Below are 27,873 nucleotides of genomic sequence, written 5' to 3'. Positions count from 1 at the left end.
ATAAATGTAATTAAAAATACACTGGGCATGGTGGTACAAGCCTTTAATTTCAGCACTTGAGAAGCAGAGGCAGGAGGATCTCTGTATATTTGAGGCCAATCTGTTCAACATAGCAAGTTCCAGGACAACTAGAAATACATGGTGAGAAATGTCTTAAACAAAACAACAAAAAGAGCCATAGCAAGTGCTTCCCAGGTATAAGGTCCCTTATACCTATAAGATTTGATACTCAGCACCAAAAATGCAAGTAAAAGATGTGTTTATCTCTAAGTGGTAGGTCATTGTCACATTCTTTTTAGTTTTTGACTTTTGTGTGGGGGTTGGGGGCTGCAAGCATGGTGTGGGTGTGGAGATCAAAGGACAACATTCGGAAGTCAGTTTTCTCCTTGTACCATGTGAGTTCCAGGGATCAAACTTAGGTCATCAGGCTTGGCAGCAAGTACCTTTACCTGCTGAACCGTGTTGCTGGCTCAGTTTTGTTTGTTTGTTTGTTTTTGTTTTGTTTTGGTTTTATTGAGACAAGGTTTCTCTCTGTAGCCCTGACTGTACTGGAACTCATTATGTAGACCAGGCTAGCCTCAAACCTGGAGATCCACCTGCCTCTGCCTCTGCCTCTCAATGTTGGGATTAAAGGCATGCACCACCACTGCCCGGCTCTCTTTCTTAAGGCTTCATGTGCTTTCCAAAATCTTTACAGTGAAGGAGTGAACATTTATAGAAAAACAGATGATAGATAGATAGATAGATAGATGAGACATGGTATTTTTATTTTTTTTTTTATTTATTTGTAGCACTGGGAAGGGGTGTGTGTGTGTGTGTGTGTGTGTGTGTGTGTGTGTGTGTGTGTGCGCGCGCACGCGCGCGCGCGCACTTTTGTGACTTTTTTTTTTTTTTTTTTTGGTTTTTCGAGACAGGGTTTCTCTGTGTAGCTTTGCGCCTTTCCAGGAACTCACTTGGTAGTCCAGGCTGGCCTCGAACTCACAGAGATCCGCCTGGCTCTGCCTCCCGAGTGCTGGGATTAAAGGCGTGCGCCACCACCGCCCGGCTACTTTTGTGACTTTTAAGACAGTATCTCTCTATGTAGTTCTGAATGTAATGGAACTCACTTTAGACCAAGCTGGCCTGGAACTCAGGGATTTTCCTGCCTCTTCATCTATGTGCTATGGAGTACTATGAGCTATCACTCTTAGCAGCACTGGGGATTATCCTAGAGCCTATCACAAATGCCAGGCAAGTGCTCTACAATTGAATTCTATCCCCCAATCCTCTTTTTATCTTTTGTTTTGAAACAGTGCCCACCTCTCTTTGAGATAGGATCTCACTATGCAGCCCAGGCTGACCTGGAACTAGACAGGCCTTGAATTCACTGAGATCTACCTGTACCCACAACTGAGGTGCTGGCATTAAAGGCGTGTACCACAAGCCTTAAACTTAACTTTGTAGCCCAGACAGGCCTGTCTCAATCTCCGGAGTAGCCTAGTTTATCATCTGCATTAAGAGGCCTGGCTGACGCATGCCTTTAATCCCAGCACTTAGGAGGCAGAGCCAGGTGAATCTTTGTGAGTTTGAGTCCAGCCTGGTCTACAAAGTGAGCTCCAGGACAGGCACCAAAGCTACACAGAGAAACCCTGTCTTGAAAAAAAACAAAAAAAAAAAAGGCCTGGCTGAGAAATGCTCTTAATATGTGGCCTAGGTTGGCCTTGAACACAATAGTCTCCTGTCAGCCTCCAGAGTACTGAGGTTACAGACCTGTGTTTCCATGACTGACCTATTTATACCTTTACAATCAGAAAAAAAAGTATAAAATGAAGAGAATGTGGCTCAGTTATATAGCATTTAGCATGTGTAAGGCTCAAGTTTAAACCCCAGCACTGCAAAGTGAAAATAAATAAAATATTCTGGGCTAGGGGTGTGACTCAGTTGGTCAAATGCTTGCCTAGCATTCACAAAGCTCTGGGATTGACCCCCAGCATGGCATAAAACAGGCATTGTGACACATACCTGAAATCCTAGGCAGGGGCAAGAGGATCAAAAGTTCAAAGTCATCCTTGGATACAAACGAAGTTCTAGGCCAGCCTGAGTTATATACCAAGTTCAAAACTACAGACTGGGGCATATAAGACTCTTACCCAAAACAGAAAACAAACAAACAAAAACCAAAAATGAAATCTCACCCAAAACCCAAGTTTTTTTGGTGGGGTAGGGCTATAGTTTTAGTTTCCTAGTACAATTTGCAGAACACTGCTTTCCCGTATAGTTCGTGTTCCGGCACACTCCCAGCCTTTCCAACTATCAGCATCCAGGGCAAGACAGGTACATTTGTTGCAATCCATGAATAGACACCAATGCATCATTAGTAACCAAAGCCCAGGGTTTACATTAGCACATACTCTTAGTATTTTCATTATATTTGAATGATGTATGTTGACCTGTATCTAGTGTTAGAACATCATGCAGAGTGATGTTACTGTTGTAAAATCCTGTGTTCCTTGTTGTTCGTTTTTCAAAGTGTATTTGTTTATTTTCTGTGCCCGTGTGTGTGTGTGTGTGTGTGTGTGTGCGCGCGCGCGCGCGCGCGCGCGCGAGCACGCGCATACATGCTACATCTCAGGTGTGAAGGTCAGAGGACATCTTGCCTTAGACTTGGCCGAAAGGGTCTTTCCCTGCTGAGCCATCTCCCTGCCCGAAGTTGTTTAGTGTGACTGGTTTTGTTTTATTTTGCTTTTGTTCTTTTGAAACAGGGTCTTGCTGTGTTTCCCAGATGGCTCCAAACTGCATGCAATTCTCCTGCCTCAGGTTCTTGGTGTGCCACCACACCCAGTTTTTGTTTTTGTTTTGAGACAGGGTCTCACTATGTAGCCCAAGGTACTCTCAAGGTCACACTCCTCCTGACAGCCTCCTAAGCCTCAGAACTCACTCCTCCCTCTTAGCTGGTCAAACATTCTAGCACCAGAGCAGCCAAGGAGCCAGGCATGTGTGGAGGGGGGCGGACAAATAAAGGAACTAGGTGGCTCAACTGAGAAGGAACAGACAGGAAATACAAAGAAGCAGTATAAATCGAAAGAAGCAGAACATGGGAGATGGGTACACAGCATACTGATTAAGATACAGAAAGCTGGGTTTAGACAACCTACACTGAGAAAAATTACATTTATCTCTGATGGAGGAGAGAGCAAAGACAATCTCAAGGCTGATGGGGGGAGCTAGGAAAAACAAGGCTTCTGTGAAAATGTGGGTAACACTCCCAAGGACTAGGCTTGGGAAGGTTTTATGTGGGAAGGAGGAAAGGCCAAAGGGGCAATGGACAACACTGGACTCCCTTCTTGCCTGAGTTTCTAGTGTTTAAGCTAGTAAATGCTGTGCAGCCCTTAGGATCTGTCATGGGAATGGGGGGAATGGGCTTGTAAAGTGCTCTATCATGAGGCCTGAGAATGAACACTGGCACTTTCTCTTTTTCAATCAGTAGACCTAATGTTAGTGGCCCCTACCCCTTAGCCTACTTCCCAAGCCTTAACTGTAGCCACGCCCACCATCAAGTAGGCTCCCTGGAGCCCGCATTTGCCCCAGTGCTCCAGAGAGGCAGAGTCGTGGAGACAGGGAGGGAGGGAGGGAGACAGACAAGAACCGAAAAAGAGGGTAGAGGGAAGGGCAGCGTGTGTGTGTGTGTGTGTGTGTGTGTGTGTGTGTGTGTGTGTGTGTGTGTGTGTGTGTGTTGGGGGCGGGCTTCTGGTGAGGAAAACTATTCAAGAGATAATTCAAGCTCCTACAGGAAGATTCAGTGAAATGATCCCAGAACTTACCCAAAGGCCATGGAGGGAGAGGGAGGGAGAGGGGGGGTGTAGCCTTGCAGAACCTGCTTTGGGGGGTCATCAGGCAGTAACCGTTACTGCATAGGCGTTGTCACTAAGCCAGAGCCATTGAACTGGCAAGGGTGGTTGGAGAGCAAGCTTAAGACACCCCATAACTCCGACTCTTAGACAGGTTGGAGGGGGGCTGAGGCTGCAGACAAGGGGAGGAGGGGCCCTTGAGGGTTGGGTCTTTGCCTCCCCCATTCTCTGCTGTCACTCACTACCCCAACAGTCGCCCGGGGGGCGGGCCCCGGAGAGGTGGGGATGGGGGAGGGTAATCTTGGCAGGCGTCTGCTGCACGGCGTAGGTAGGGACTGCTGAGGGGGGACGCGGGGCGGGGGGGGGCGCTGAACACGAGTGGGAAGCGGAGAGAGACACGGAGAGGGGGGAGGGGACCGGGAACCATTTGAATGAGAGGAGGGGATCACGGGTACAGTGGGCTCTGGAGGTAGGGCGGGCACGGGTGTGACGGGCCAGACTCTTGAGCCAGGTAAGGAAAGCAGGTGCGTAGATCTGGGTTTTTCCTCATTTTTGTGTGTCTTCAGTGCACTAGGCCCGTCGGTAGAAAGGGGGCGCCGCCTTCCCCGGGGGCGGGCTTCAAAGCTCCCGAGGCTACCTTTTCCTCAACTAACGGGGCCCCGGGCGGGGGCTCCAGCTCCATCCCCAGTGACTGCACTCCAGTCCGCAATTTCCAGGCGGCCACTGGGCTGGGAGTCTCGCGCCGGGGGCCGGCGCTGTCTCGCGAGCCCCCTCCTCCAGCCAGCCAATGGGATTGGTTGCTGGCACCGCCCGCCTGCCTGCTGCAGAGCGCTCAGCGCTGCAAGCGGCGCTGCCATTTAAAGGGGCCGCGACCCCTGTCCCGGCTGCTAGGGAGGGAGGTGGAGAAGGAGCGCGGGGCCGTCGCTGTCTGCAGTTCTAGGCTTGTAGCCGTTACTCTAACCCTGCCTCAGGTAGGGGTCGGGCCTCATCAAGCCGAACCGAACCTGCAGGCGGGATCTCGCAGTAGCCGGGAGGGGGGTCTGAGGAGAAATCGTAGCTCCAAAATGTCTTCCTGTAAATGCCTGAGGTGGGGGGTGGGCAACAGGAGAAGGGAAAGACTAGGGGAGCAGTAGGGAAGGGGGACGGGGCTGAGGAAGTGGTCCACCCTGAAAGGTAACCAAGCGGGGAACTGGTTAGGAAGGGCAGTTTGTGGGGGCGGGGAAGGGCTGAGGGAGGACGGGGCTCTGTGGGGAGGGGCGGCGGGGCTGCACAGGATGGGTAGAGACTGGAAACCTGAGGGGCTCCCGGAGAGTAAGGAGGGACCGGGGGCTGAGACCGCTGGAGCGGGAAAGGCTTCTGGCTGCGGCGGCCAGGAGAGACTCTGAGGGGGCGTTCAGCCTGAGGTGGGGGGTGTGTGAGAGGTAGGGAGGAAGGAGCTACGAGTCTCGGTGGGGGGTGTCGGGCGGGTTAGAGACCAACTGCCTGGCGAGTGTGGGCACCGGGCCAGGGCGGGGAACGCCACTCCCCACAGAGGGCGCTGTATGGGGGGGGAGTGGACATTGGGACTGAAGCCTGTGGAAATGCCCATGGGTTGTGGGGGGCGGCTGCTAATAAGAAATCCAAGTGGATGACGGGGTGTGTCCCATAGCCTACATAGGAGATTCAGGCTAAGACCACCTCTACTGCCCCCTCTTCCGATCTGCAGCCCATACCCAGCCATGGACCCCAGTGATTTCCCCAGTCCATTTGACCCATTGACCCTGCCAGAGAAGCCCCTGGCTGGAGACCTTCCCGTAGACATGGAATTTGGAGAGGATCTGCTGGAATCTCAGACTGCTCCAACTCGAGGATGGGCCCCCCCAGGTCCGTCTCCATCCTCTGGAGCCCTGGACCTGCTTGATACCCCTTCTGGCTTGGAAAAAGACCCTGGAGTAGTCCTGGATGGAGCCACTGAGCTACTGGGGCTGGGGGGGCTACTTTATAAAGCCCCCTCTCCCCCAGAGGTGGACCATGGTCCTGAGGGGACCCTTGCATGGGATTCGGGGGAGCAGACCCTAGAGCCTGGACCAGGGTGCCAGACCCCTGAGGTGATGCCACCTGATCCAGGGGCTGGGGCCAGTCCCCCGTCACCTGAAGGGCTACTAGAACCTTTGGCTCCGGATTCTCCGATAATCCTGGAGTCTCCTCATATTGAAGAGGAGGAGATACCCCCCATAGCTACAAGGAGAAGGGGCTCCCCTGGGCAGCAGGAGGAGCACACCCAAGGGCAGCCACAGAGCCCAAATGCACCCCCTAGCCCTTCAGTGGGAGAGACTCTGGGGGATGGAATCAACAGTTCTCAGACCAAACCTGGGGTCTCTATCCCTGCTGCACATCCTTCTTTACCAGGTAGGTTGCCTAATCATTTGGAGGGGGCTAGGGAAAGGGTGGTGGTAAGGAGGGCTGGCTCTGTGCTTTGAGAACTAGAGGAGGAGGAGGAGGGGCAGGAGGGTGGCAAGATTAGAGTAGGGAGATGTGTGGGGAAGGAGTTGGGGTTTGGGAAGGCAGAGTGGGGTGTGGCAAAGATTATGGAAAATAGAGGTGGGAGGAGTGGAGGGGCTGTGCAGGATGAATGAGGTAGTATGAGGGAATGGATTTGATGGCCCCCGAGCTTCCCTTTTTCCTATCCCAGTGGGCTTTCAGTACCAGGGTCCTTCCTTCAGAATTGGAAGGAAAATAGCAGCCTTCTAGGCTCTAACATTTTTTCCAGCTGTTTGGTTCTAAATGGGAGTGGAGTTTCTGGGATTGATGAATGGTAACTCCTCTCCGAAGTCCCTAACAGCGTACTGATTTCAGGGGAATGGTAGAGAGGCAGGATCTAGGAGGCATCTCTGTTAGGGGAGGGACAATCTAGACCTGAGGCTCCAGTTCCTCCCTTAATCTACCTAGTGGTATCCTTCCTCTGGGCTGTGATAAAGGTCTTCAAATATATAATCTTATATAATATATCTTTTATATCGCCTAAGTCCAGAGGAACCTGCCCATACATTGATGGTTTTTTTTTCCCTTTTAAGTGGTTACATTTGTTTTTTGCTCCCTCTAAGTAGTTACATTTGTTTTTGTTGGTAAAATATAAATCCTTCATGACCAGTGGGACAGAAATGATTGGAAGGGTAGGACAATGCATTTATTTAATGGAGAATAGCTGCACACATCCATTCCCCACTTCTACCTTAGTACCAAGTCTGAGGGAACCCTGAAAGGGTAGAAGCTACAGACACTGGAGTTTTCCCTTTCGGTTTTGAGTAAATTCTTCCCCAGGAATGGAGGTGGGGTTTGGGCCTGGGCAGGCTCAAGATTGAGGCTACCTTCTTGCTTCCTTTGCAGGAGATGGCCTGACTGGAAAGGAGAGTGAGAAGCCGCCTGAGAGGGTGAGGGGGGGAGGGTTGGAAAGAGTCTGGTTCCCCCTATAGCTCTGAGAAGGACAGACCCTTCATTTTCCTTCCTACATGGTGGGGGGATGCTGTCAGGGGATTCAGAGAAGGGAGGAGCTCTTGTGTCTACTGATTCTTAGGAATGAAGTCCAGCTCCCATTTTTCCCCTTCTCTTCAGGGATGGGCCAGGGGTCCCAGCTCTCTCAGCTCACCTTCCATCCCCCATTCCTTCCCAAACCTTGTACTCCAGTTAGCCTGCCGCTAGTGTCAGCTTTCCTCCCTGCCCCTCTTTCCAAGGTACAGAAGAGAAGCGAGCGCGTTAGAAGGGCGGAACCTCCAAAGCCTGAGGTTGTGGATTCCACTGAGAGCAGTAAGTAGGATGGGAGGAAGTGTGACCTGGGAATTTGGGGTGTAGAGAAGAGCTCAAGGTGGGATCAGGACAGGGCATGGATCTTCTGGCTCTGTACTTCCTCTCTGCAGAACGAGAAGTGCCTGTCTCAGCTATGGCTTGGCATGGGAACCAAGAGGTAGTGGGGGGAAATTGAAAACAAGAACAGTAAGAATAGAAAGTTTCATGTTTCAACTATACTGTCCCTGTCCCCAGTCTTCTCTCTTGGAACCCTGCTCCTGAATATTGTAGAATAACCATGGGTAGCTTAAGATACCAATGTAATGGGAGAGGAAGTATAACAGCCAGAACAAGGAGAGTCCCAGAGATCCCAGGACTAGTATTGAACTTACTATTGGTCTGCTCATCAAATGGCTGGAGATCTGTTCTGGTGGTCTTTTCTCACTGCCCCGCCTACTCCCACAGTTCCAGTGTCAGATGAGGATTCTGATGCCATGGTAGATGACCCCAATGATGAGGACTTTGTGCCATTCCGGCCCCGGCGCTCTCCTCGCATGTCCCTGCGCTCAAGTATGGCACAGAGGGCTGGGCGCTCTTCAATGGGCACCAAGATGTCTTGTGCACATTGCCGGACACCACTGCAGAAGGGGCAGACGGCCTATCAGCGCAAGGGGCTGCCTCAGCTCTTCTGTTCTTCATCTTGTCTCACTACTTTCTCCAAGAAGCCCTTGGGCAGAAAGACCTGTACCTTCTGCAAGAAGTGCGTGGAGATCCTAGGGTGGGCGGGGGCAGGGGCCAGGGGAGGGAGTTATGGGTAAGAGATTGTTGGCAAAACCAAACAGGATGGAGATGATAGGGTTAATTTAGGAAAGTGGTTAGAGTATTTGACTCTATGATCATCAGGCCAAATCCTAGGGAGTGCAGGGGTTACTGCTGGAATAAGAGGGTGGTCCTGGGAATACTCAAACCTGTTCCCACCTCCAGGGAGATCTGGAACACCAAGGACTCAGTTGTGGTACAGACTGGTTCGGGAGGCTCCTTCCATGAGTTCTGCACATCTGTCTGTCTCTCTCTGTATGAGGCCCAGCAGCAGCGTCCAATCCCCCAGTCTGGGGATCCTGCCGATGCCACTCGCTGCAGCATATGCCAGAAGACTGGAGAGGTGAGGCTGCTCACCACAGGCCAATTTACAGAGCCTGCTGCCTCTGACCTGCCCCTCTGGTTCTGGAGCTGCAGGGGTCAGGCCCCTGGGGAGAAGGGATTTGGGTGGAAAAGGTAGCCATTATGAGGGGGCAAATTCAAGGATAGAGCTTCTCCAGGATGTATGCAGCTGACCTTCCTTACCTCCCAGGATGTCGCCATCAAGTCTACAGCCTGACGCACAGGTTGGGGGGTCCTAGGCCCACTGTCTGCTGTGAAGGTCTAGGGTGAGGTGGGAGTTCTGTCCTTGCATTGATTGGGGTGGGCGGTGGTGGCCTGGCCTCAGCTCAGGGTGTGTATATGTATGTGTGGCAGGTCCTACATGAGGTCAGCAACGGCAGCGTGGTGCACCGACTCTGCAGTGATTCTTGCTTCTCCAAATTCCGAGCCAACAAGGGACTGAAAACCAACTGTTGTGACCAGTGTGGGGCTTACATCTACGCCAGGCCTGGGAGCCTTGGCCCAGAGCTCCTCTTCCATGATGGTCAACAAAAGCGGTTTTGCAACACAACGTGCTTGGGGGCATACAAGAAGGTGGGGCCGAGGGAGTAGTGCATTAGAGGGCTATGGAAGGGGGTGTGGTTCTTGGGTGATAAATAAAGGTGCCTGAAGGGTCGAGGGCTGGGAAAAAATAAAACAAATAAAGGGGGTTTCAATTGTATCTGTTATGTTTTATTTTTGAAGCTGGCTGGTGGACACACAGGTCTTTGTTATATCATCATCTATACTTTTTGTATGCCTGAAAAATTTCATGTTTAAAAAATTTTAAAAATAAAAGTGAAGGGACAAATCCAGCCTCAGCCTCTCCTTCCCCATCCTCACAGAAAAACACACGTGTGTACCCATGTGTCTGGTGCAAGACCCTGTGTAAGAACTTTGAGATGCTATCACATGTGGATCGTAATGGCAAGACCAGCTTGTTCTGTTCCCTGTGCTGTACCACTTCTTACAAAGTGAAGCAGGCAGGGCTCACTGGTAGGTGCAAAGCCCTCTTCTCTGAGATCCCTGCTGGCCTTCCTTCTACTTCCCACATTCCCCTCTTGTAGAGTAATTTCTACTGCCCAACCTCAGCCCCAACCACATCTTCCCGTGGGTTTTCTGTTCCATCTCTGCCCTGCCTTACACCTTCTATGTGCTCTCTCTTCCTCTTTCTCTTTCTCTCTCTCTTTCTTTCTATGCCCCAGGCCCTCCCCGACCCTGCAGCTTCTGCCGCCGCAGCCTCTCTGACCCTTGTTACTACAACAAAGTTGATCGCACAGTCTACCAGTTCTGCAGCCCCAGCTGCTGGACCAAGTTCCAGGTACTCCAGGCCCTGGACCAGGGATAAAGGGTGTGGTAACAGGGAAAGGGCCGGAGAACTGGGGTAGGTAGGCCTGGGTAGGGCAGAGAGCCAGCCTGACCTCCCCTCCCTCCAGCACGGCACACATCTTGCCCCTTACTTGTCTTCCTTCCCTCCAGCGTACTAGCCCTGAGGGGGGCATTCACCTGAGCTGTCACTACTGCCATAGCCTCTTCAGTGGCAAGCCTGAGGTCTTGGAGTGGCAGGTAAGATCCCCCCACCCACACCTTGCCACATGTTTGAAGAAGTCTTCTCAGGCTGTGCCTGTGAGGTGCAGATGTCCTAGTTGTGCCCTCCCTGTCCTGTGTTTCCACCTCAGGACCAGGTCTTCCAGTTCTGCTGCCGTGATTGCTGTGAGGACTTCAAGAGGCTTCGGGGTGTGGTATCCCAGTGTGAGCACTGCAGGCAGGAGAAACTCCTGCATGAGAAACTCCGGTTCAGTGGGGTGGAGAAAAGCTTCTGCAGCGAAGGTAAGGAAGTGAGTTAGGGACCGAGGCCCTGTCTCTGAGGACCAGGGGGGATGGCAGAGAATGGAGCAAGGCTTAGAAGGCAGCGTATAAGGTAGAACCTTGTCGGAATGCTGTACCCATTTATGCTAAGGCTTTAGGTGAAGGACTATTTAGAAGAGGTTTCAGATGTAGCACCTTGAAAGGGTCTGAGACCTGTGAGGAACTCTGTCTCTAGGCTCTTTCTTGCTCTCCCCTTTCTAGGCTGTGTGCTGCTGTACAAACAAGATTTCACTAAGAAGCTGGGCTTATGCTGCATCACTTGTACTTACTGCTCCCAAACCTGCCAGCGTGGAGTCACTGAGCAACTGGATGGCAGCACCTGGGACTTTTGCAGTGAGGACTGTAAGACCAAGTACCTGTTATGGTACTGCAAGGTAAGGAGAGTCAACATGTCAGAAAGAAGGCAGCAGGGGTATGAACTCTTGTACTGCCGTCAGCGTCAGAGCCCCAGGGAGGGGAGTTAACCTCTCCAATCTCTAAGCTGGTCCAGTCTCTAAAGAAAGAAATATGGCTTATCATAGAGGAGAGGGCCCAGCCTATTTTCAAGAGGCAGGTCTGACCATTCTGTCAATGCCCTCAGGCTGCCCGGTGCCATGCCTGTAAGCGCCAGGGGAAGCTGCTGGAAACCATCCACTGGCGTGGGCAAATCCGTCATTTCTGCAACCAACAGTGTCTGCTGCGCTTCTACAGCCAGCAGAACCAACCCAACTTGGATACCCAGAGTGGGCCAGAAAGCCTCCTGAACAGTGAGTCTGGGACAGTGTGACATTATTAGAACTGGCCTGGGCTCTTCCACTGTTGGGTCAAGCCCCTTCTTCCTCTGTTGCAATTACCTGTTCCCTGGCCAGAATACGCGCTACCATGCTCTTTTATCTTTTGGACTTTCGGGTATTCTTCTTTAGATCTTGGAGTGAGAGTCTACTGGTTTTCTGTAAGGATGTATAGTTTAAGGTGTACTCAGGTAGGATAGGACTTGTGGAGGTTAGGGTTAGTTTTCAGAGAAAGGGAAGCATCAGCATAGGCTTTACCCTTAGTGACACTGAAAACTGGTATCATTTCTAGAATGTTAGCCTGGCCTTTCAGTCACTCTGGGGATACTTACCTCCTGAAGGCTGTCTAAATGGAAGGTATAAAGTGAGGAGTAGGAGGTGGTGTTGGTGCTTTCTAAGTGCAGTGTTTCATTCTTCTTGGTAGCCAGAAGTGAAGGTTCTTCTTGGCTACTGTTACTGGGGCCCAGAGAAGACTAGTCCTGGGGTAGGAAGGAAGAGAAATCCTAGACTACCTATTTCTTTTCTTTTGTTTTTGTTTGTTTGTTTGTTTGTTTGTTTTTCGAGACAGGGTTTCTCTGTGTAGCTTTGGAGTCTGTTCTGGACTAGCTCTGTAGACTAGGCTGGCCTGGAACTCACAGAGATCCGCCTGCCTCTGCCTCCCGAGTGCTGGGACTAAAGGCGTGCACCACCCCCGCCCAGTGACTTCCTATTTCTAAAGAGTATGCTCTTTCATAAAGCTCTCCTAGAAAAAGGGTGAGGAAAACAGTTAGTTGCTCTGGCAAGAGCATTTATTTGTTTGATCCTACAGGTCAGTCTTCTGAGTCAAAGCCCCAGACAGCCTCTCAAACCAAAGCGGAAAACAACAGCACAGTGAGAACCCCAGAGGAAAACGGGAATTTGGGCAAGGTCAGGACAAAAGCCAAGAGGGAGGATTATTTCAGAGGAGGGTACTGTAATTGGCAGAATTTACATTCTTTTGATGCTACAGATCCCTGTGAAGACTCGACCAGCTCCAATTGTGCCCACTCCTCAACCCCTACCACCCCCAGCAACACCCCGAAAAAACAAAGCTGCCATGTGTAAGCCGCTGATGCAGAACCGGGGAGTCTCCTGCAAGGTGGAAATGAAGTCCAAAGGAAGTCAAACAGGTGAGTGCCATGATACCATCCAGTCCATGGACGGTATTCCTAAGTCCTAAGCTTTATGGGCAGGAATTAGGTCGCTCTCTCAATGTCTGATCAAAACAGTTTTGTGCCAGTGAACACATGTTTAGAGCTTTTGGGGATGACAGATGAGCATCAAGTCCTAGATCAGATGTCACTAATCTAGAAGGGGTGCTAAAAAGAGTTTTCATGTCTGCAGAAGAGTGGAAGCCACAGGTGATTGTGCTGCCCATCCCAGTGCCCATATTTGTGCCAGTGCCTATGCATCTATACTGCCAGAAAGTCCCGGTGCCTTTCTCCATGCCTATCCCGGTAAGTGTCCTTGCCCTTCCTGACCAGCCCTCCTTTCTCCTTCTAGGATTGAGACCCACCCTCTCTGGTTTTCTCATAAGTTGGTACCCTTATCTACTGGTGTGATTCTTGACATTTAATTGAGATTAATTGTGCCTCCAGGTGCCTGTGCCCATGTTCTTGCCCACTACCTTGGAGAGCACAGACAAGATTGTGGAGACCATTGAGGAGCTGAAGGTGAAGATCCCTTCCAACCCCTTGGAGGCTGACATCCTGGCCATGGCGGAAATGATTGCAGAGGCTGAAGAGTTAGACAAGGCCTCTTCTGATCTGTGTGGTACGCAGTGGACAGTGGTGATAGTGGGATCAGTGCTAGCAGTCTGTCTGCCTATGAGAGCTGGAAGTGTAGTCTTGGTGCTAAGTGGGATAGGAAGGGTGGCTGGCACCAGCCCCTCAAGACTGTGTGGGTATTGGGCAAGAACTTCAGTGACTGACCTGAATTCTCTGCCTCTCAGATCTTGTGAGCAACCAGAGTGCAGAGGGACTTCTGGAAGATTGTGACCTGTTTGGGACAGCTCGAGATGATGTCCTGGCTATGGCTGTTAAGATGGCTAATGTCTTAGATGAGCCTGGGCAAGACTTGGAGGCAGATTTCCCCAAGAGTAAGTTGGATTTTAGGCACGCCCACCAAATATTGTTGCATTTGTGGTATTAGGAAACGAGTGTTTCTTGTGACCCAGAGCATGACTCTAAACCATGTTTATTAAGATAGGACAGGGGCTAGGTGGTGGTGGGGGGCATGCCTTTAATCCCAGCACTCGGGAGGCAGAGGCAGGTGGATCTCTGAGTTCAAGGCCAATGTGGTGTACAGCGAGTTCCAGGACAGCCAGGGCTACACAGAAAAACTCTGTCTTGAAAACCAAAAAAAGCTGGGTGGTGGTGGCACACACCTTTAATCCTAGCACTCGGGAGGCAGAGCCAGGCAGATCTCTGTGACATCGAGGCCAGCCTGGGCTACAGAGTGAGTTCCAGGACAGGCACAAAGCTACACAGAGAAACCCTGTCTCGAAAAACAAAAACAAAAACAACAACAACAAAAAAAAACAACAACAAACCCAAAAAGACAGGACAGGGTACTGTTTTTTGTTTGTTTTGTTTGTTGTTTTAGACAGAGTTGTGTCATGTAGCCCAGACTGTCCTTTTGTTGTTGTTGTTGTTTTTGTTTTTTTTTGGGTTTTTTTTGAGACAGGGTTTCTCTGTGTAGCTTTGCGCCTTTCCTGGAACTCGCTTTGGAGACCAGGCTGGCCTCGAACTCACAGAGATCTGCCTGCCTCTGCCTCCCGAGTGCTGGGATTAAAGGCATGCACCGCCGCTGTCCGGCGCCCAGACTGTCCTTGAACTCACTCTATAGCTGAGGATGACCTTGAATCTCTGATTCTTTTGCCTGGATGGTAGGTTTGCAGCACCTCTCCTAGTTTATATGATACTGGGGATTGAACCCAGGGCTTCATGTATACTAGGTATATGTTTTCTAAGCTACACATCTTAGCCTTTGTTTTTTTTTATTTTTAGTTGTGTGTGTGTGTGTGTGTGTGTGTGCATATGAGTATGTGTGGATGTTCATGTATGTACAAGTCCATGTTCAGGCCAGAGGAAAACCTTGGGTATGATGCTTCAACCACTGCCCATCTCCTTTTTGAGATGGGGTCTCTTTCACTGCCCTGGAACTTGCCAAGTAGGCTAGGCTAGCTGGTCAGCAAGCCTCAGGGATCCACCTGTCCTTGTCTCTCTGTGCTGGGTTTACAGTGCAAGCTACCATGCCTGGCTTCTCAGTGTGTGCTAGGGAATCAAACTCAGGTCCTCATGCTGGCTGGGCAAGCACTTTATCAACTGAGCCATTTCCCCTGCCCCCATGGTCACCATTTTTATGTGTACAGTTCAGTCATGTTAAGTATATTCATGTTGCTTTGAATTTGTGAATATTTGTGTTCAGTGTGGTTGGTTGTAGGACTCTAATCCAAAGCCCTGTATATATTAGGCAAGCTCTACTACTGAGCTACATCCCAGCCCTATTTTTTTGCTTTTTTTTGAGAGAGGGTTTCTTGGGTTGCCCAGGTTGGCTTTGAACTCATTCTGTAGCCTAGAAGGTCTGTGCCACCATGTGTGGCTTGAGTCTGGTGTTTATGTACCTCTAACGACCTTTCATATAGCTTTACTGGTTCCTATGGAGTTCAATGAGGCTGACCCAGTGGTTCCTCTTGAGTTGAATGAGCAAGTAGCAAGGATGGGACAAGAGGACTTCAGAGTTGAGGCCTAAAGAAACTGATTTCTTCTTTCTTTCCCTTCTATTAGATCCTCTGGACATTAACCCAAGTGTAGACTTCCTCTTTGATTGTGGCCTTGTGGGGCCTGAGGATGTGTCTACTGAACAGGACCTTCCTCGAGCCATGAGGAAGGTGAGGAATGGTGTTACTGTATCCATAAAAAGAAAATGGAAATCTGAAGGGGTGGGGCTGCTCTCATAGCCACACGAGAAAGTTTAAGTTGACCTTCCCCGGCTTCCTTTCTCCAACACTAGAAGTACTGAGATAGAGCCAAACTTTGCTTTTCTCCTAGTTCACAAGATTATCAGAGCTATTCTGGGACTTTCTGCCATGGGAGCTTTCTGTGTTCTTATGTCAGTGCTCCCATCCCCAATGGTGAGCACTGTCCTGACTAGCTTTCATGGTACCCTGGCCTTGCCTTAGCCACCATCCTCTTTTGTCTTCCTTTCCAGGGTCAAAAGAGGCTGGTGCTTTCTGAAAGCTGTTCCCGGGACTCTTTGAGCAGCCAGCCTAGTTGTACTGCTCTCAACTATTCATACGGTGTTAATGCTTGGAAGTGTTGGGTACAGTCGAAATATGCCAATGGAGAAACCAGCAAGGGTGATGAGCTACGCTTTGGCCGTGAGTACTTGGGAGGAAGAAGGCACAGAGAGGGAAGGAAAAAGGGGCTGTTACCTAGGAACAGCTGAAGATGTCTAGGAGTGGTAAGGATGTGATCAAGTATGGGTTCCCCATCCAGTAAAGACAGTGAACAGTTGTAGACTAAAGGGAGATCCTGTCTCGGTTCAAGGCTGAGGGCTCCTTTTGTAATTGATGGGTTTTTTCAGGAGCTTGTTGTGACTAAAAGGTTCATGGTGGAGCTATGTGAAATTTTCCTCGTGGAGTTTTCTTAATCCTATCTACTTCTACTACATATCACTACAGCCAAACCCATGCGTATCAAAGAGGATATTCTCGCCTGTTCAGCTGCTGAACTCAACTATGGTCTGGCCCAGTTTGTGAGAGAAATTACTCGACCTAATGGTGAACGATATGAACCCGACAGTATCTACTACCTGTGTCTTGGCATCCAGCAGGTACCTCTTGCACACCACCCTGTTTTCTATTACTTTCAACACAGTATACAGAATTCTACTGGAACTGTTTCTAGCCCACTCCTTCTTGTCACTTGTCTCTTACCCTGAATAGGCAGCTTGCCTACATTTCCTATGACAAATAGATGTCAGTGATCTCCTCGAATCAGCGCTTCATTCCAGGACTATTGCTCAAGCACCAGTCTTCATTGCTGTCTGGATCCTCAGGGTCACCCTTGAGTCATCAGGTCTTGAGGAAGGATGTGAGGGCTGAGTTCCTTGAGTAGTGGGGTAATGTTTAGTTCTCTCTAGGTGAGGTTAGCAACTGTGACCTGATAAGGATGTCTGAGCTTGTGAGGAACAGCTCCAAGCTCCGCCTCTTTCATCAGCGATCACACCTGAGGGAAAGCACGCTGGGCTGTCTACTCAAGCAGTTGTTTTCCCTCCTCTTCAGTTGTCAAGGACCATGACTGCAGCTTTCATCATCATTCTCTTTCCTGTAGGTCCTACTCTGGCTTTATGTATTTCTGTTTTTCTTCCTCTAGTATTTGCTGGAAAATAACCGAATGGTGAACATTTTCACGGACCTTTACTACTTGACTTTCGTTCAAGAACTCAACAAGTCTCTGAGTACCTGGCAGCCCACACTCCTCCCCAACAGTAAGGGACAGGAACTTAGCAATCCCTTCTCCCTCTCTTCCCTTTCTCCAACACACCACTGCAAGAGTCCTGTACTGTCTGGCCTGTTACTCTTCACTAAGGGTTCAAGGGTAGGAGCATATACCTGGATGCCTCAGGGTTTCAGGTTAATGGAGCCAGAGTCCCTGCCCGTCAACATAAGGAGGAGAGCCACATGTAGTGATGCATGCCTATAATCCCAGCATCAGGGAGGCTGAGGCAGAATTGTGAGTTCTGGGCCAGCCTGGACTATAGAGTGAGACACTGTCATTTAAAAAAAAGAACATGAGTTAAGCATGGTGGTATATGCATTTAATACCAGCATTTGGGAGGCATAGGCAGGTGGAGTTCAGGACTAGCCTAGTCTACATAGTGAGTTCTAGACCAGCCAGCCCTACATAGTGAAACTCTGTTTTTTTGTTGTTGTTTTGTTTTTGTTTTTTAAACGGAAACACTAAAAGAGGAACATGAGGAGAAGGTCAAGACTTTTAGTCTGATCTAGGAGCCATAATGATACGTGCTTGCAGTTCAGGCTACTCAGGAGACTGAGGCAAGACCTCAAGTTCAAGGGGAACCCTTTTCTTAAGGAAAAAAGAAAAAAGACTTAGGTCTGTAGACTTATCTCTGAGATCAGAAAAAAGACAGTTCAGGTTTGGGTGGTAAGTTAAGAAATCAAGATGTAGGAATCCTAAGCTTTGTGTCTACCTGCATATAACTTAGAGATGATCAGAGAAGTGTTATATGCAGGTGAAAAGTATATAAAAAATGCCAGCCAGGCGGTGGTGGCGCACGCCTTTAATCCCAGCACTCAGGAGGCAGAGGCAGGTGGATCTCTGTGAGTTCGAGGCCAGCCTGGTCTACAAAGCGAGATCTAGGACAGGCGCAAAGCTACAGAGAAACCCTGTCTCAAAAAAAATCTCGAAAAAAACAAACAAACAAAATGCCCAGTTCCAGGATAGGCAAGGCTACACAGAGAAACCCTGTTTCAACACCCCCACCCACCCCAAGTTGCCCAGTCCTACTGTGTAGGTCAGATGTCAGGGTTTATATGCAATAAGAAGGCTACAGTTAAGTGTATGTATGTGTAGGAACTCAGGTGGGTTTGGGAAGCCGCTCCCCTTTGTTTTTCTCTTTGTCCATCACAGATACTGTATTCTCCCGTGTGGAGGAAGAACACCTCTGGGAGTGCAAGCAGCTGGGGGTCTATTCTCCCTTTGTCCTTCTCAACACCCTCATGTTCTTCAACACTAAGTTTTTTGGACTGCAGACAGCCGAGGAACACATGCAACTCTCTTTCACTAATGTGGTACGGCAGTCTCGCAAGTGTACCACTCCTCGGGGCACCACCAAGGTGGTGAGCATCCGCTACTATGCCCCAGTCCGACAGAGGAAAGGGCGAGGTATGAGGCTCTCCCCTCCTTTGCTTTTGCCCTTTATGTTCTTTCTCCTGGCATTCCCACCATGCCTGCCAGGTTGACCCTCTGCTTTGCCACTAGCTTCCCTCTGTGTTTGCAGAAAAGATGGAAACAGTTCTGATAGACAGTGGCTGGCTGTTTCATAATAGGAGGGCAGTTAACTGCCTGTTTCTCATCGTTGTCATTTCTAGGCAGTTTATTTGCTTGCCGTATTTTGACAGAATGAGGGTGGACAGGTAGTGAGCTGTTCGGTGTGTCTGACTATCAGGGAACGTTGAGAGTGAATAACAAACTTTCTATGATTCAAAAACTACATACTGAGGACTGGAGAGATGGCTCAGTTGGTAAAATCCCCGTACAAGCCACATAAGTATGAGGACCTGAGTTTGGACCCCAAGTACCCATGTAAACCTAGGCATGGTGGCCTATGTCTATAACCTAGAGCTGGAGCAAGCAGGGGTAGAGACAGGTAGATTCCCCAGAGCTCATTGTTCGGCTAGTCCAGCTAGTGGGTGAACTCCAGGCTCGGTGACCAACTGTCTCAACATAATATAGAGGGGCTGGAGAAAGATACCCAATGCCAACCTCTGGCCTCCACATGTGCACATATGCACCTGCACTCTCATACACATGCACAACAAAAACATGCACTCCTGACACATACACTCAAAAATAACAATAAAATCAGAACTGTACAGAGGGAGAAAAAAAAAACTGCATATTGGTTTCCATTCTCTTTGGCCCTGGAATTCTGTCCTGTCTGTGTGTGATTCTTCAGGTCCCCTCTGTGTGCCTCTACCTAAATTGATGGGCAAAGGTTGTGGCCATCATTTGTAATCTGAGCTAGAAGGCAAGGCCAACCTTGTAACAAACTGTTTTACCAATTATTTTGTATCACCTCTTTAAGAAATCAACTTGGGAATGATTATATACACTTGGGCAGGAAGAACTGGAGAGTGCTTCAGAGTAGTACAACCTATAGGGTGTTTGGTTAGTGGAAAAACTAACAAACTCTTCGGCTTTCCTTCCCTCCCTCCTTCCTTTCCTTTTTTGTGGTAATAGAGATAGAACCCAGAGCCTTGTGTATGCTAGGCAAGCACTCTTCCACCTAGCTACACTCTGAGCCTTCCTTTATTCTCCCTTTATTTCCTATGAAGCTGTAGTTTTCGATCCTGTGGCCTCATCTCTGCACCCTTGATTGTGCTCTGGGAGGTGGCTCGTTGGGCCTGTGTTCTAATGAGTATGGATCATTTCCCTCCACTGTAGACACAGGTCCTGGGAAACGGAAGAGGGAGGATGAAACTATCTTAGAGCAGCGTGAGAATCGCATGAATCCCCTCCGCTGCCCCGTCAAGTTCTATGAGTTCTATCTCTCTAAATGGTGAGTTGGTGAATTTATAGGAATGCCTTACCATGTGGACCTAAGAGGCCTGCTTTGCCTTGGTAGTACTAATGGCTGTCTTCCACCCTCATCCCCACTGTTGTAGTCCTGAAAGCCTCAGGACTCGAAATGATGTGTTCTACCTGCAACCTGAGCGCTCCTGCATTGCGGAGTCACCCCTCTGGTATTCTGTGATTCCCATGGACCGAAGCATGTTGGAGAGCATGCTTAATCGCATTCTGGCTGTGCGTGAGATTTATGAGGAACTTGGTCGTCCTGGGGAGGAAGACCTAGACTGAACCCATGTGGTACCTTGTATCCATCTTTCACATCAGTGTCTGTCCTGTGGGGTAACTGGCCCAGGAACCAATGCTATCCATTCTGAAGGGCCCCAACTGCCTCTTTCTAGTCTCTCATTCCCTGCCTTCCCCAAGAACCCCTGGCTTTAACCTTCCATACCACTTGTAACCATGGGGCCCCAGTCATCTGTGCTCATGGGCTAGTCCCCCAGTGATGGGTATGAACCAGGTAGGCCGTTTTCTTTGTGCTTCACAATGAACCCTTTCTGCTGGGGCCTGACTCTGATGGAGTGATAATAGCTCTGGTGATCCTGTTGGCTTTGGGTTTCCTGACCTATATCTATGTAGGTGAAACCCCGTGTTCCTAGGTCTGACCTAGGGAAGAACCCAGCTGCCTTCTCTGCCCTGTATCCTCTCTCTCTCTCTCTCTCTCTCTCTCTCTCTCTCTCTCTCTCTCTCTCTCTCTCCCCCTCTCTCCTTCTCTCCCTCTCCCCCTCTCCTCTTCCCAGTACCATGTGAAAGGGTCTTGTCTGAGAGACATGATAAATGAGGGGACCTTTTCCCTAAAGCACAGCGCTCAGACACTTTTCTCCCTCATGAAAAAAGTGATTGTTGGCACTCTTCTCCACCCTGTCCCCTACCTACCCTTTGAGCACCACTCCTTGGTGCTACAGTCCCTCAAGGGTTCCAAATGCTTTCTTTTCCTCAAAGGCAGAGAAGGACTCAGTATGGGGAGCAGACTCCTATTGTGCATACTCCTGTCCCCTTGCTTTCTGTGTTTGTCTCTCCTGCCATTTTAGGGTGGCATGAGCCGTGGTGTCAACATGCTTAGCCCCTCTGTGACTGCCTCCCTTTAGTTTCGTGAACAGAGCTCTCAAGGCAAAAATGACCTTCTGGCTTGGATTGGGGCTGGGTTCCCCAATGTTGTTTGCCCCCATCATCAGAGCCAGGCCCACCCTGTGGGGGCCTAGGCCATACAGGATGGGGTTTGTGGTCAAAAGATAGGTGAGGAGCTGTGGGTAAGGGTCTTGCTCCTACTGCCTACGTCTTCTCTTTCCCCCATCTTACCTTGGTGGGCCCAGAAAACTTAGTGTCTGGCAGAGGGAGTACCCAGTTCTTTCCCTGTTGGCTTTGCTGTTCCCCAGCCTTCTTTTCGTGTTTTTATAACTGTCACCAGTTTAGCCACTGTTGAAATTGTATATATTGTACTGAGGTGCCTGGCCTGTTCCTTCAGTGAGCCATGCCCACCCATGTGTTGTAGTGAGAAACTGTTGTCACAACTAACATTCTGTCTCTGGAATTGTTTGTTTCAAATAAAGAGTTAAAATTGTCCTTTGCTTTCTCTGGGGGAGGGAGAGCTGGCTTTGGAGGAGTGGGAGGTAAGAGGAAGAGTACTAGCTGTGGATCCTCGAGAATTATTCTACCTCACCCAACAAATATCAGAAATTTGGTCCTTTTGTCACACATTTTCAGAAACATCAGAAAAAAACTATTTTTCAACAGCCATTTATTGAGCTGGGGTGGCTCATGTCTATAATCCTAGAAGTTGGGAGGTGGAGGCAGGAAGATAAGGAATTCATAGTCATCCTTAGCTACATGGTGAGTTCAAGGCCAACCTAGGCTATATGAAACCCTGTCTCAAAAAGAAGGCAGGGGCTGGAGATGTAGTTCACTTGATAGAGAATTTGCTGAGCATGCACAGCATGCACAAAGTCCTGAGTCCAGTCCTTGGCAACACATAAAACTGAGCACATGCCTGTAATTCCAGCATTCTTACAAGGTCATCCTTAGCTACATAGCAAGTTTGAGACCAACCTGAGGTACATGAGATTCTGTTTTTAAAAAATCAAAACAAAAAAACTAAGATCTCCATCTGTTAAAGATCCCTTAGGTTGGGCTGGAGAGATGGCTCAGCCGTTAAAGGCTAGGCTCACAACCAAAAATATAAAAGATCCCTTAGGTTACCAGGCAGTGGTGGCGCAGGCCTTTAATCCCAGCACTCAGGAGGCAGAGGCAGGCGGATCTCTGTGAGTTCGAAGCCAGCCTGGTCTACAGAGTGAGTTCCAGGAAAGGCACCAAAACTACACAGAGAAACCCTGTCTCGAAAAAACAAAAACGAAACAAAACAAAAAAAGACTGATTAAACCTGTTAGCTGTATCCAGTAAGCTCCGGGTCTAGGGGACCAGCAAACACAATCAGTATGCAGAATGAAATAAATAGGGCTATGGACCTCCTTTCCAGGTTATAGTGAGGCTGAGGGTTCAATGGGGAGGTATCATTTGATCTGGGCCTCAAAGACAAAATGGAAGGGATTGGAAAACCACAGGTTTAGAGGTGGGAGTGCAAGGCTGGGATTTTTTTCAGCTAGGGAGTGGCAAGCTCAGATCTGTTCAAGGAGAAGTTCCCTAGAACAATGAAAGAATGGAGGGGAAGGCCTGAAAGCCTGCAGATGGATGCAAGGAGTATGTCTAAGTTATTGTGCACTTTCACAAGGGCTATAGTGATGGGAAGGATAAAGATGGATTCAAAATAATTGCAGGAGAAAGGGAAAACATTAAATACAATTTTAGGCCCTTTAGGGAAAGTAATTGTCACACAAGCCTGAAGCCCGGAACTTGATCCCTAAAGTCCACGGTCAAAGGAAAGAATCCATCGATTCCCCAAACATCCTCTAGCTTCAATTCCTACATAAATACCACTAATCAAATATTTTCAATAAAATACTGGAGCTGGAGAGGTAAGTGGTAAAGAGCACTTGCTGTTCTTGCAGAGGACCTGGGGTTTAGTTAGCAGTACCCACATGGTGGCTCATAACCATCTATTAACTTCAATGGGATCTGGCACCCTCTTTTGACCTCTGAGGGCAATAGGCATGCACGTGGTACACAGACATACATATAAAATATATCTGAAATAAAATACATTAAAAATTGAAACACGGGGTCTTACTATGTATCCCTGGCTAGCCTGGAACTCACAGAGAGCCACCTGCCTCTGCCTTCCAAGTGTTGGGATTCCAGGGATGTACCTCCATGCCTGGCTTCAAAATGAAGTTTAGCATCAAAATGAATTCAGAGATTTTGAAGCTTAAGTCTGTAGGATCTGGTGAATGAGTGGTAGTGAGAGCTGGTTTCTAGCCTTGATGATTGGGAGAGATACCTTTAACTAAAGCCAGTGTGGTGAGGTTGGAAATCATCCCAAATTCCAGGCCAGCCTGGATTACAGAGAAAGATCCTGTCTCCTTAAAAAACAGTAACAACCAAAACAGTAGAACTGAAGAGATGGCTCAACAGTTAAGAGTGAGCACAGGCTGCTCTTCCAGAAGACCCAGGTTTGATTTCCAGCACTCACATGGCAGCTCACATCCATCTGTAACTTCAGTCCCACAAGATCAACACCCTTCTGGTGTCTGGGCACCAGGTATGCATGTACACAGACATACATGTGGGCAAAACACTCAGACACATAGAATAAAATAATAAAAAAAAATTTAGGCCGGGTGGTCGTGATGCACACACCTTTAATCCCAGCACTCAGGAGGCAGAGGCAAGTGCATCTCTGTGAGTTCGAGGCCAACCTGGTCTACAGAATGAGTTGCAGGGCAGCCATGGATACACAGAGAAACTCTTGTATCAAAAAACAAACAAAAAGATATACCTAAAACTTTCCGGGCAGTGGTGGCACACACCTTTAATTCCAGCACTCAGGAGGCAGAGACAGGTGGATCTCTGAGTTCAATGCCAGCCTGGTCTACAAAGAGAGCTCCAGGACAGCCAGAGCTGTTACACAGAGAAACCCTGTCTCAAAAACAAACAAAAATTTAAAGAATGAATACTGGTCTATCAGAGGACGCAAGTTCAGACCTCAGCACCCACCAGGTGGTTCAAAAATGCCTGTAACTGCAGCTTCAAGGGATCATACACACCGCCTCTGGCTTCTGTGGGCACACAACTACATAAATCGTTTTCAAGATTATTTTTATTTTATGTGTATGAGTGTTTGCTTGCATATGTGTGTGTGTGTGTGTGTGTGTGTGTGTGTGTGTGTGTGTGTGTGTGTGTGTGTGTGTACCACATGCATGCCTGGTGCCCACAGGGTCCAGAAGAAGGCCTAGGTTCTTCTGGAACTGGAGTTAACAAATAATTGTGAGCTACCATTTGGATTCAGGGAACTAAACCTTGGTCCTCTGCAAGAGCAGCAAGCAGTGCTTTTAACTGCTGAGCCATCTCCTTACCCTTATAAAATGAATCTCTAAAACAAAGTGAGAGATAGTGTGGTGGCTTGAATGAGAACAGCCCCTGTAGGCTCATATATTTGAATGTTCAGTTCCCAATTGGTAGTACTGTTTGGGAAAGATTAGGAGGCATGACCTAATCTTTGGAATGACCTAATGACCTAATAACCTAATGGCCTTGGAAGAGGTGTGTCACTGGGGGTGAGCTTCGGGGCCTCAAAAGCCCACACCATTCCCAGTCTCTCTCTCTGTCTCTCTCTGTCTCTGTCTCTCTCTGTCTCTGTCTCTGTCTCTCTCTCTGTATGTGCGTATCAGATGCAAACTCTTAGCTACTGCTCCAGCACCATGCCCCACACCTGCCTGTCTGTTGCCATAGCCCCCACCATGATGGTCTTGAACTCAACTCTCTGGAACCATTAGCCTTCAAATAAAATGCTTTCTTTTACAAGTTGCCTTGGTCATGGTGTCTCTCCACAGCAATAGAAAAGTAACTAAGATATCTTGATCCATGATAACAGGTTTTTCTTTTTAAAGTATTTGTTTATTTTATTGTTTTGCTTGCATTTATGTCTGTGTGAGGTGTCAGATCCCCTAGAACTGAAGTTACAGACAATTGTAAGCTGCCATGTGGTTGCTAGGAATTGAACCCAGGTCCTCTGGAAGAGCAGCCAGGGCTCTTAACTGCTGAGCCATCTCTCCAGCCCCATATAGCAGGTTTTTCATTGTTATTTGTATTTGCTTTTTGTTATGGACAGGAGGAAACTGGTAATAAATGAAGATTTTGACCATGTTGAGTTTAGACTCCATTGAAATAGCCATGGTGAGCCGGGCGGTGGTGGCGGCGCACGCCTTTAGTCCCAGCACTTGGGAGGCAGAGCCAGGTGGATCTCTGTGAGTTCGAGGCCAGCCTGGTCTCCAAAGCGAGTTCCAGGAAAGGCGCAAAGCTACACAGAGAAACCCTGTCTCGAAAAACCGGAAAAAAAAAAAAAAGAAAAAAAGAAATAGCCATGGTGGTCATGCAACATGGCTTTATAGAACAAATGCCCCAAATTCAGTTTCTAGTTTTAGCTGTACCATTAAAACATTCTACCTTCTTGAGATGATCTTGCTCTCTAGGTTTTTTTGGTTTTTTTTTTGTTTTGTTTTGAGACAGTGTTGCTGTGTAGACCACGCTGGCCTCAAACTCAGAGTGCTGGGATTCAAGGCATGCACCACCACTGCCCGGCCAAGGTTCTCCTTTAGAAAATGAGCTCATAGTCCGATTTAGATTGTGTTGTTCATTGGCTTTGTTTTTGTTTTTGCTTTTTTAATGGCAGTTTCACTGTGTAGCTCAAGCTGGCCTCAAACTCAACCTTCCTGCCTCAGCCTCCCCTGTGTTGAGATTGTAAGTCTACACCAGCAGACCCAGATCTGCCTGGGTTTTCTCACAGAACTATTGAGAAATCAGGTAAGAAAATGGAAATGGGCCTGGCATGATGGTAATTCAGTCAGAGAACTTGCTGCCAAAATGGAAGGAGAGAACCCACAGATCCATACCTACCGAAAGTTGTCTTCGGACTTCCACAGGCAGGCCCCCAATCTCCCCCACTTGCCTTCACACATACACACACACACACACACACACACACACACACACACACACACACACCAAATAAATGTAAAGTAAGAGAGAGAGGATAAGGATATGATCCAGGTTTGATGGCTCACACTTGAAGGCCCAGCACTTAAGAGGTTAAGGCAGGAGGATTGCTTTGAGTTTGAGGTCAGCCAGTGGTGCATAACAAGACTTTGTCTTGAAAGAAAAATAAGACAAAAGAAAAGCCAGGTGGTGGTGGTGGTGGTGGTGGTGGTGGTGGTGGTGGTGCACGCCTTTAATCCCAGCACTTGGGATTGGCAGAGACAGGGGATTGAGTTCGAGGCCAGCCTGGTCTATAGAGCGAGTTCTAGGACAGCCAAAGGCTATCGGAAAAAAACCCTGTCTCAGAAAAACAGAAAGAAACAAAAGAAGAAGAATTGGTAGGAAGAGCAAATGATGATGTTACCGTATATGCTAGGCATCTAGAAATTCAGTACTAGAGAGTGGGTGGTGGCTGGCAAGATGCTCTGCCCTTAAAGACACCTGCTGCCAGAACTGACGTCCTGAGTGATCCCTGGAACCCACATGGTGGAAGGAGAAAATCAATTCCCTCAAGCTGTCCTCTGATACACACACACACACACACACACACACACACACACACACACACACACACACACACACACAGTGGTGCACACATGTTCACATACATAAAATAAATACATTGTAATTAAAAAAAAATCAGGGTCCCCGGCTTGGTGGCACATGCCCATAATCCCAGCATTTGGGAGATCCAGGCAGGTGGATCTCTGTGAGTTCACTGGTCTACATAGTGAGGTCCAGTCCAGTTAGGGCTACAGAAAGACTCTGTCTCAAACAAACAACAACAACAACAAAAAAAAAAAAAAAAAACAAGCCGGGTGGTGGTGGCATGTGCCTTTAATCCTGGCACTGGGGAGGCAGAGGCAGGCGGATCTCTGTGAGTTCGAGGCCAGCCTGGGCTACAGAGCGAGTTCCAGGACAGGCTCCAAAGCTACACAGAGAAACCCTGTCTCGTCTTGAAAACCCAGAAACTAAAACAAAAGCCATCGACAATGTTTTTATTAACAAAGAAATAGAGGACAGAAGAGGAAAGCAGGAGGGTTCCCAAGTCTAAGATGCCAAAGGCGCTTGTGATGGTTGTCTTCACAGCCAAGGCCAGGGTGAAGTCTATTCCATTTGCTTTCTGTCTCCCATTCACAACAGGGCCCAAAGCCGTCATCTTTCTCTACCTCTTTCCTCTTAGAATCGAGGGAAGAATCTGATGTCATTTATTCAGCTAAATTTCTACTCAGTGCCCAGCCTTGTCTAGTCACTAGGGATAGATACAAGCTAAATAAGAACTTGGGCTCCTCATCTGTGAGCACTCTTGTCTGACAGAAAGGACCAGGCTGGAATTAGGGTGAGGTAATGGAGGGATCTACGGGGCAGCGAAGGCTCTTGCTGTTGGGGTCACAGAAGCTGAGGGTTGGCATCCGTGTGGCCCTTGAGAATGAGTGCCTCCTTTATTTTATTTTATTTTATTTGGTTTTTCAAGACAGGGTTTCTCTGTGTAGTTTTGGTGCCTGTCCTGGAACTCGCTCTGTAGACCAGGCTGGCCTCGAACTCACAGAGATTCGCCTGCCTCTGCCTCCCGAGTGCCGGGATTAAAGGCGTGCGCCACCACCGCCTGGCAGAATGCCTCCTTTAAATTTGCGTTCTATAAGGTTCTAACTCTGGGAAAGACTCAAATACCAACAGAATAACCAGGGTCCAATGGAATTATTTCTCATTCTTTCTCCAGAGGTGACATGGGAACTGGTCCTCTGTCTCAAAAAGAGTGGGCACTAGTGGAGATACAACAACCAGTGTGAACAAAGCCAAGGAGGAAGCACAATAACACCCGTGTGTGTGTGTGTGTGTGTGTGTGTGTGTGTGTGTGTGTGTGTGTGTGTGTGTGTGTGTTCACGGTTAAGGAAAGAGCAGCTGGAAACTGGCCTAGGGAGGTAGAAA

The 27,873-nt window shown here is 48.7% G+C and overlaps 1 protein-coding gene across 7 annotated transcripts; it reads left to right on the top strand.

Moving 5' to 3' along the window:
• The first annotated feature begins 4,072 nt into the window (after positions 1-4,072).
• Positions 4,073-21,361, top strand: Zmym3 (zinc finger MYM-type containing 3). 7 transcript variants are annotated; one of them, XM_052733827.1, is made up of 25 exons: positions 4,073-4,155; positions 5,533-6,215; positions 7,194-7,237; positions 7,538-7,610; positions 8,055-8,349; positions 8,574-8,751; positions 9,105-9,323; positions 9,614-9,764; positions 9,974-10,089; positions 10,248-10,334; positions 10,448-10,598; positions 10,839-11,011; positions 11,218-11,383; positions 12,216-12,313; positions 12,396-12,555; positions 12,770-12,882; positions 13,024-13,198; positions 13,377-13,523; positions 15,214-15,317; positions 15,638-15,806; positions 16,110-16,261; positions 16,804-16,918; positions 18,082-18,336; positions 19,618-19,732; positions 19,839-21,361. In XM_052733827.1, exons 2-25 carry the CDS (start codon positions 5,546-5,548, stop codon positions 20,029-20,031), a joined length of 4,119 nt encoding a protein of 1,372 aa, XP_052589787.1. In that variant the 5' UTR covers positions 4,073-4,155; positions 5,533-5,545; the 3' UTR covers positions 20,032-21,361. The 7 variants fall into 7 exon arrangements, with proteins under 7 accessions (XP_052589787.1, XP_052589779.1, XP_052589770.1 ...); XM_052733819.1 differs by lacking the exon at positions 4,073-4,155 and adding an exon at positions 4,236-4,338; XM_052733810.1 differs by lacking the exon at positions 4,073-4,155 and adding an exon at positions 4,240-4,351.
• Positions 21,362-27,873: the final 6,512 nt, after the last annotated feature.

This window comes from Peromyscus californicus, unplaced genomic scaffold (genome assembly GCF_007827085.1).
Source record: "Peromyscus californicus insignis strain IS unplaced genomic scaffold, ASM782708v3 Scaffold_10__1_contigs__length_136768540, whole genome shotgun sequence".
Classification (NCBI taxonomy): Eukaryota; Metazoa; Chordata; class Mammalia; order Rodentia; family Cricetidae; genus Peromyscus; species Peromyscus californicus.
The sequence above is the reverse complement of the archived record's forward strand: the minus strand, read 5'-3'. Positions and strand labels throughout refer to the sequence as shown.

Bases quoted from the DNA above. Each gene is read 5' to 3' on its own strand.
- Zmym3 (XM_052733827.1), top strand. From the start codon at position 5,546: ATGGACCCCAGTGATTTCCCCAGTCCATTTGACCCATTGACCCTGCCA. The intron at 15,318-15,637 runs GTGAGGAATGGT...CTTCCTTTCCAG, and splicing joins TTCCTCGAGCCATGAGGAAG to GGTCAAAAGAGGCTGGTGCT. The intron at 19,733-19,838 runs GTGAGTTGGTGA...CCACTGTTGTAG, and splicing joins GAGTTCTATCTCTCTAAATG to TCCTGAAAGCCTCAGGACTC.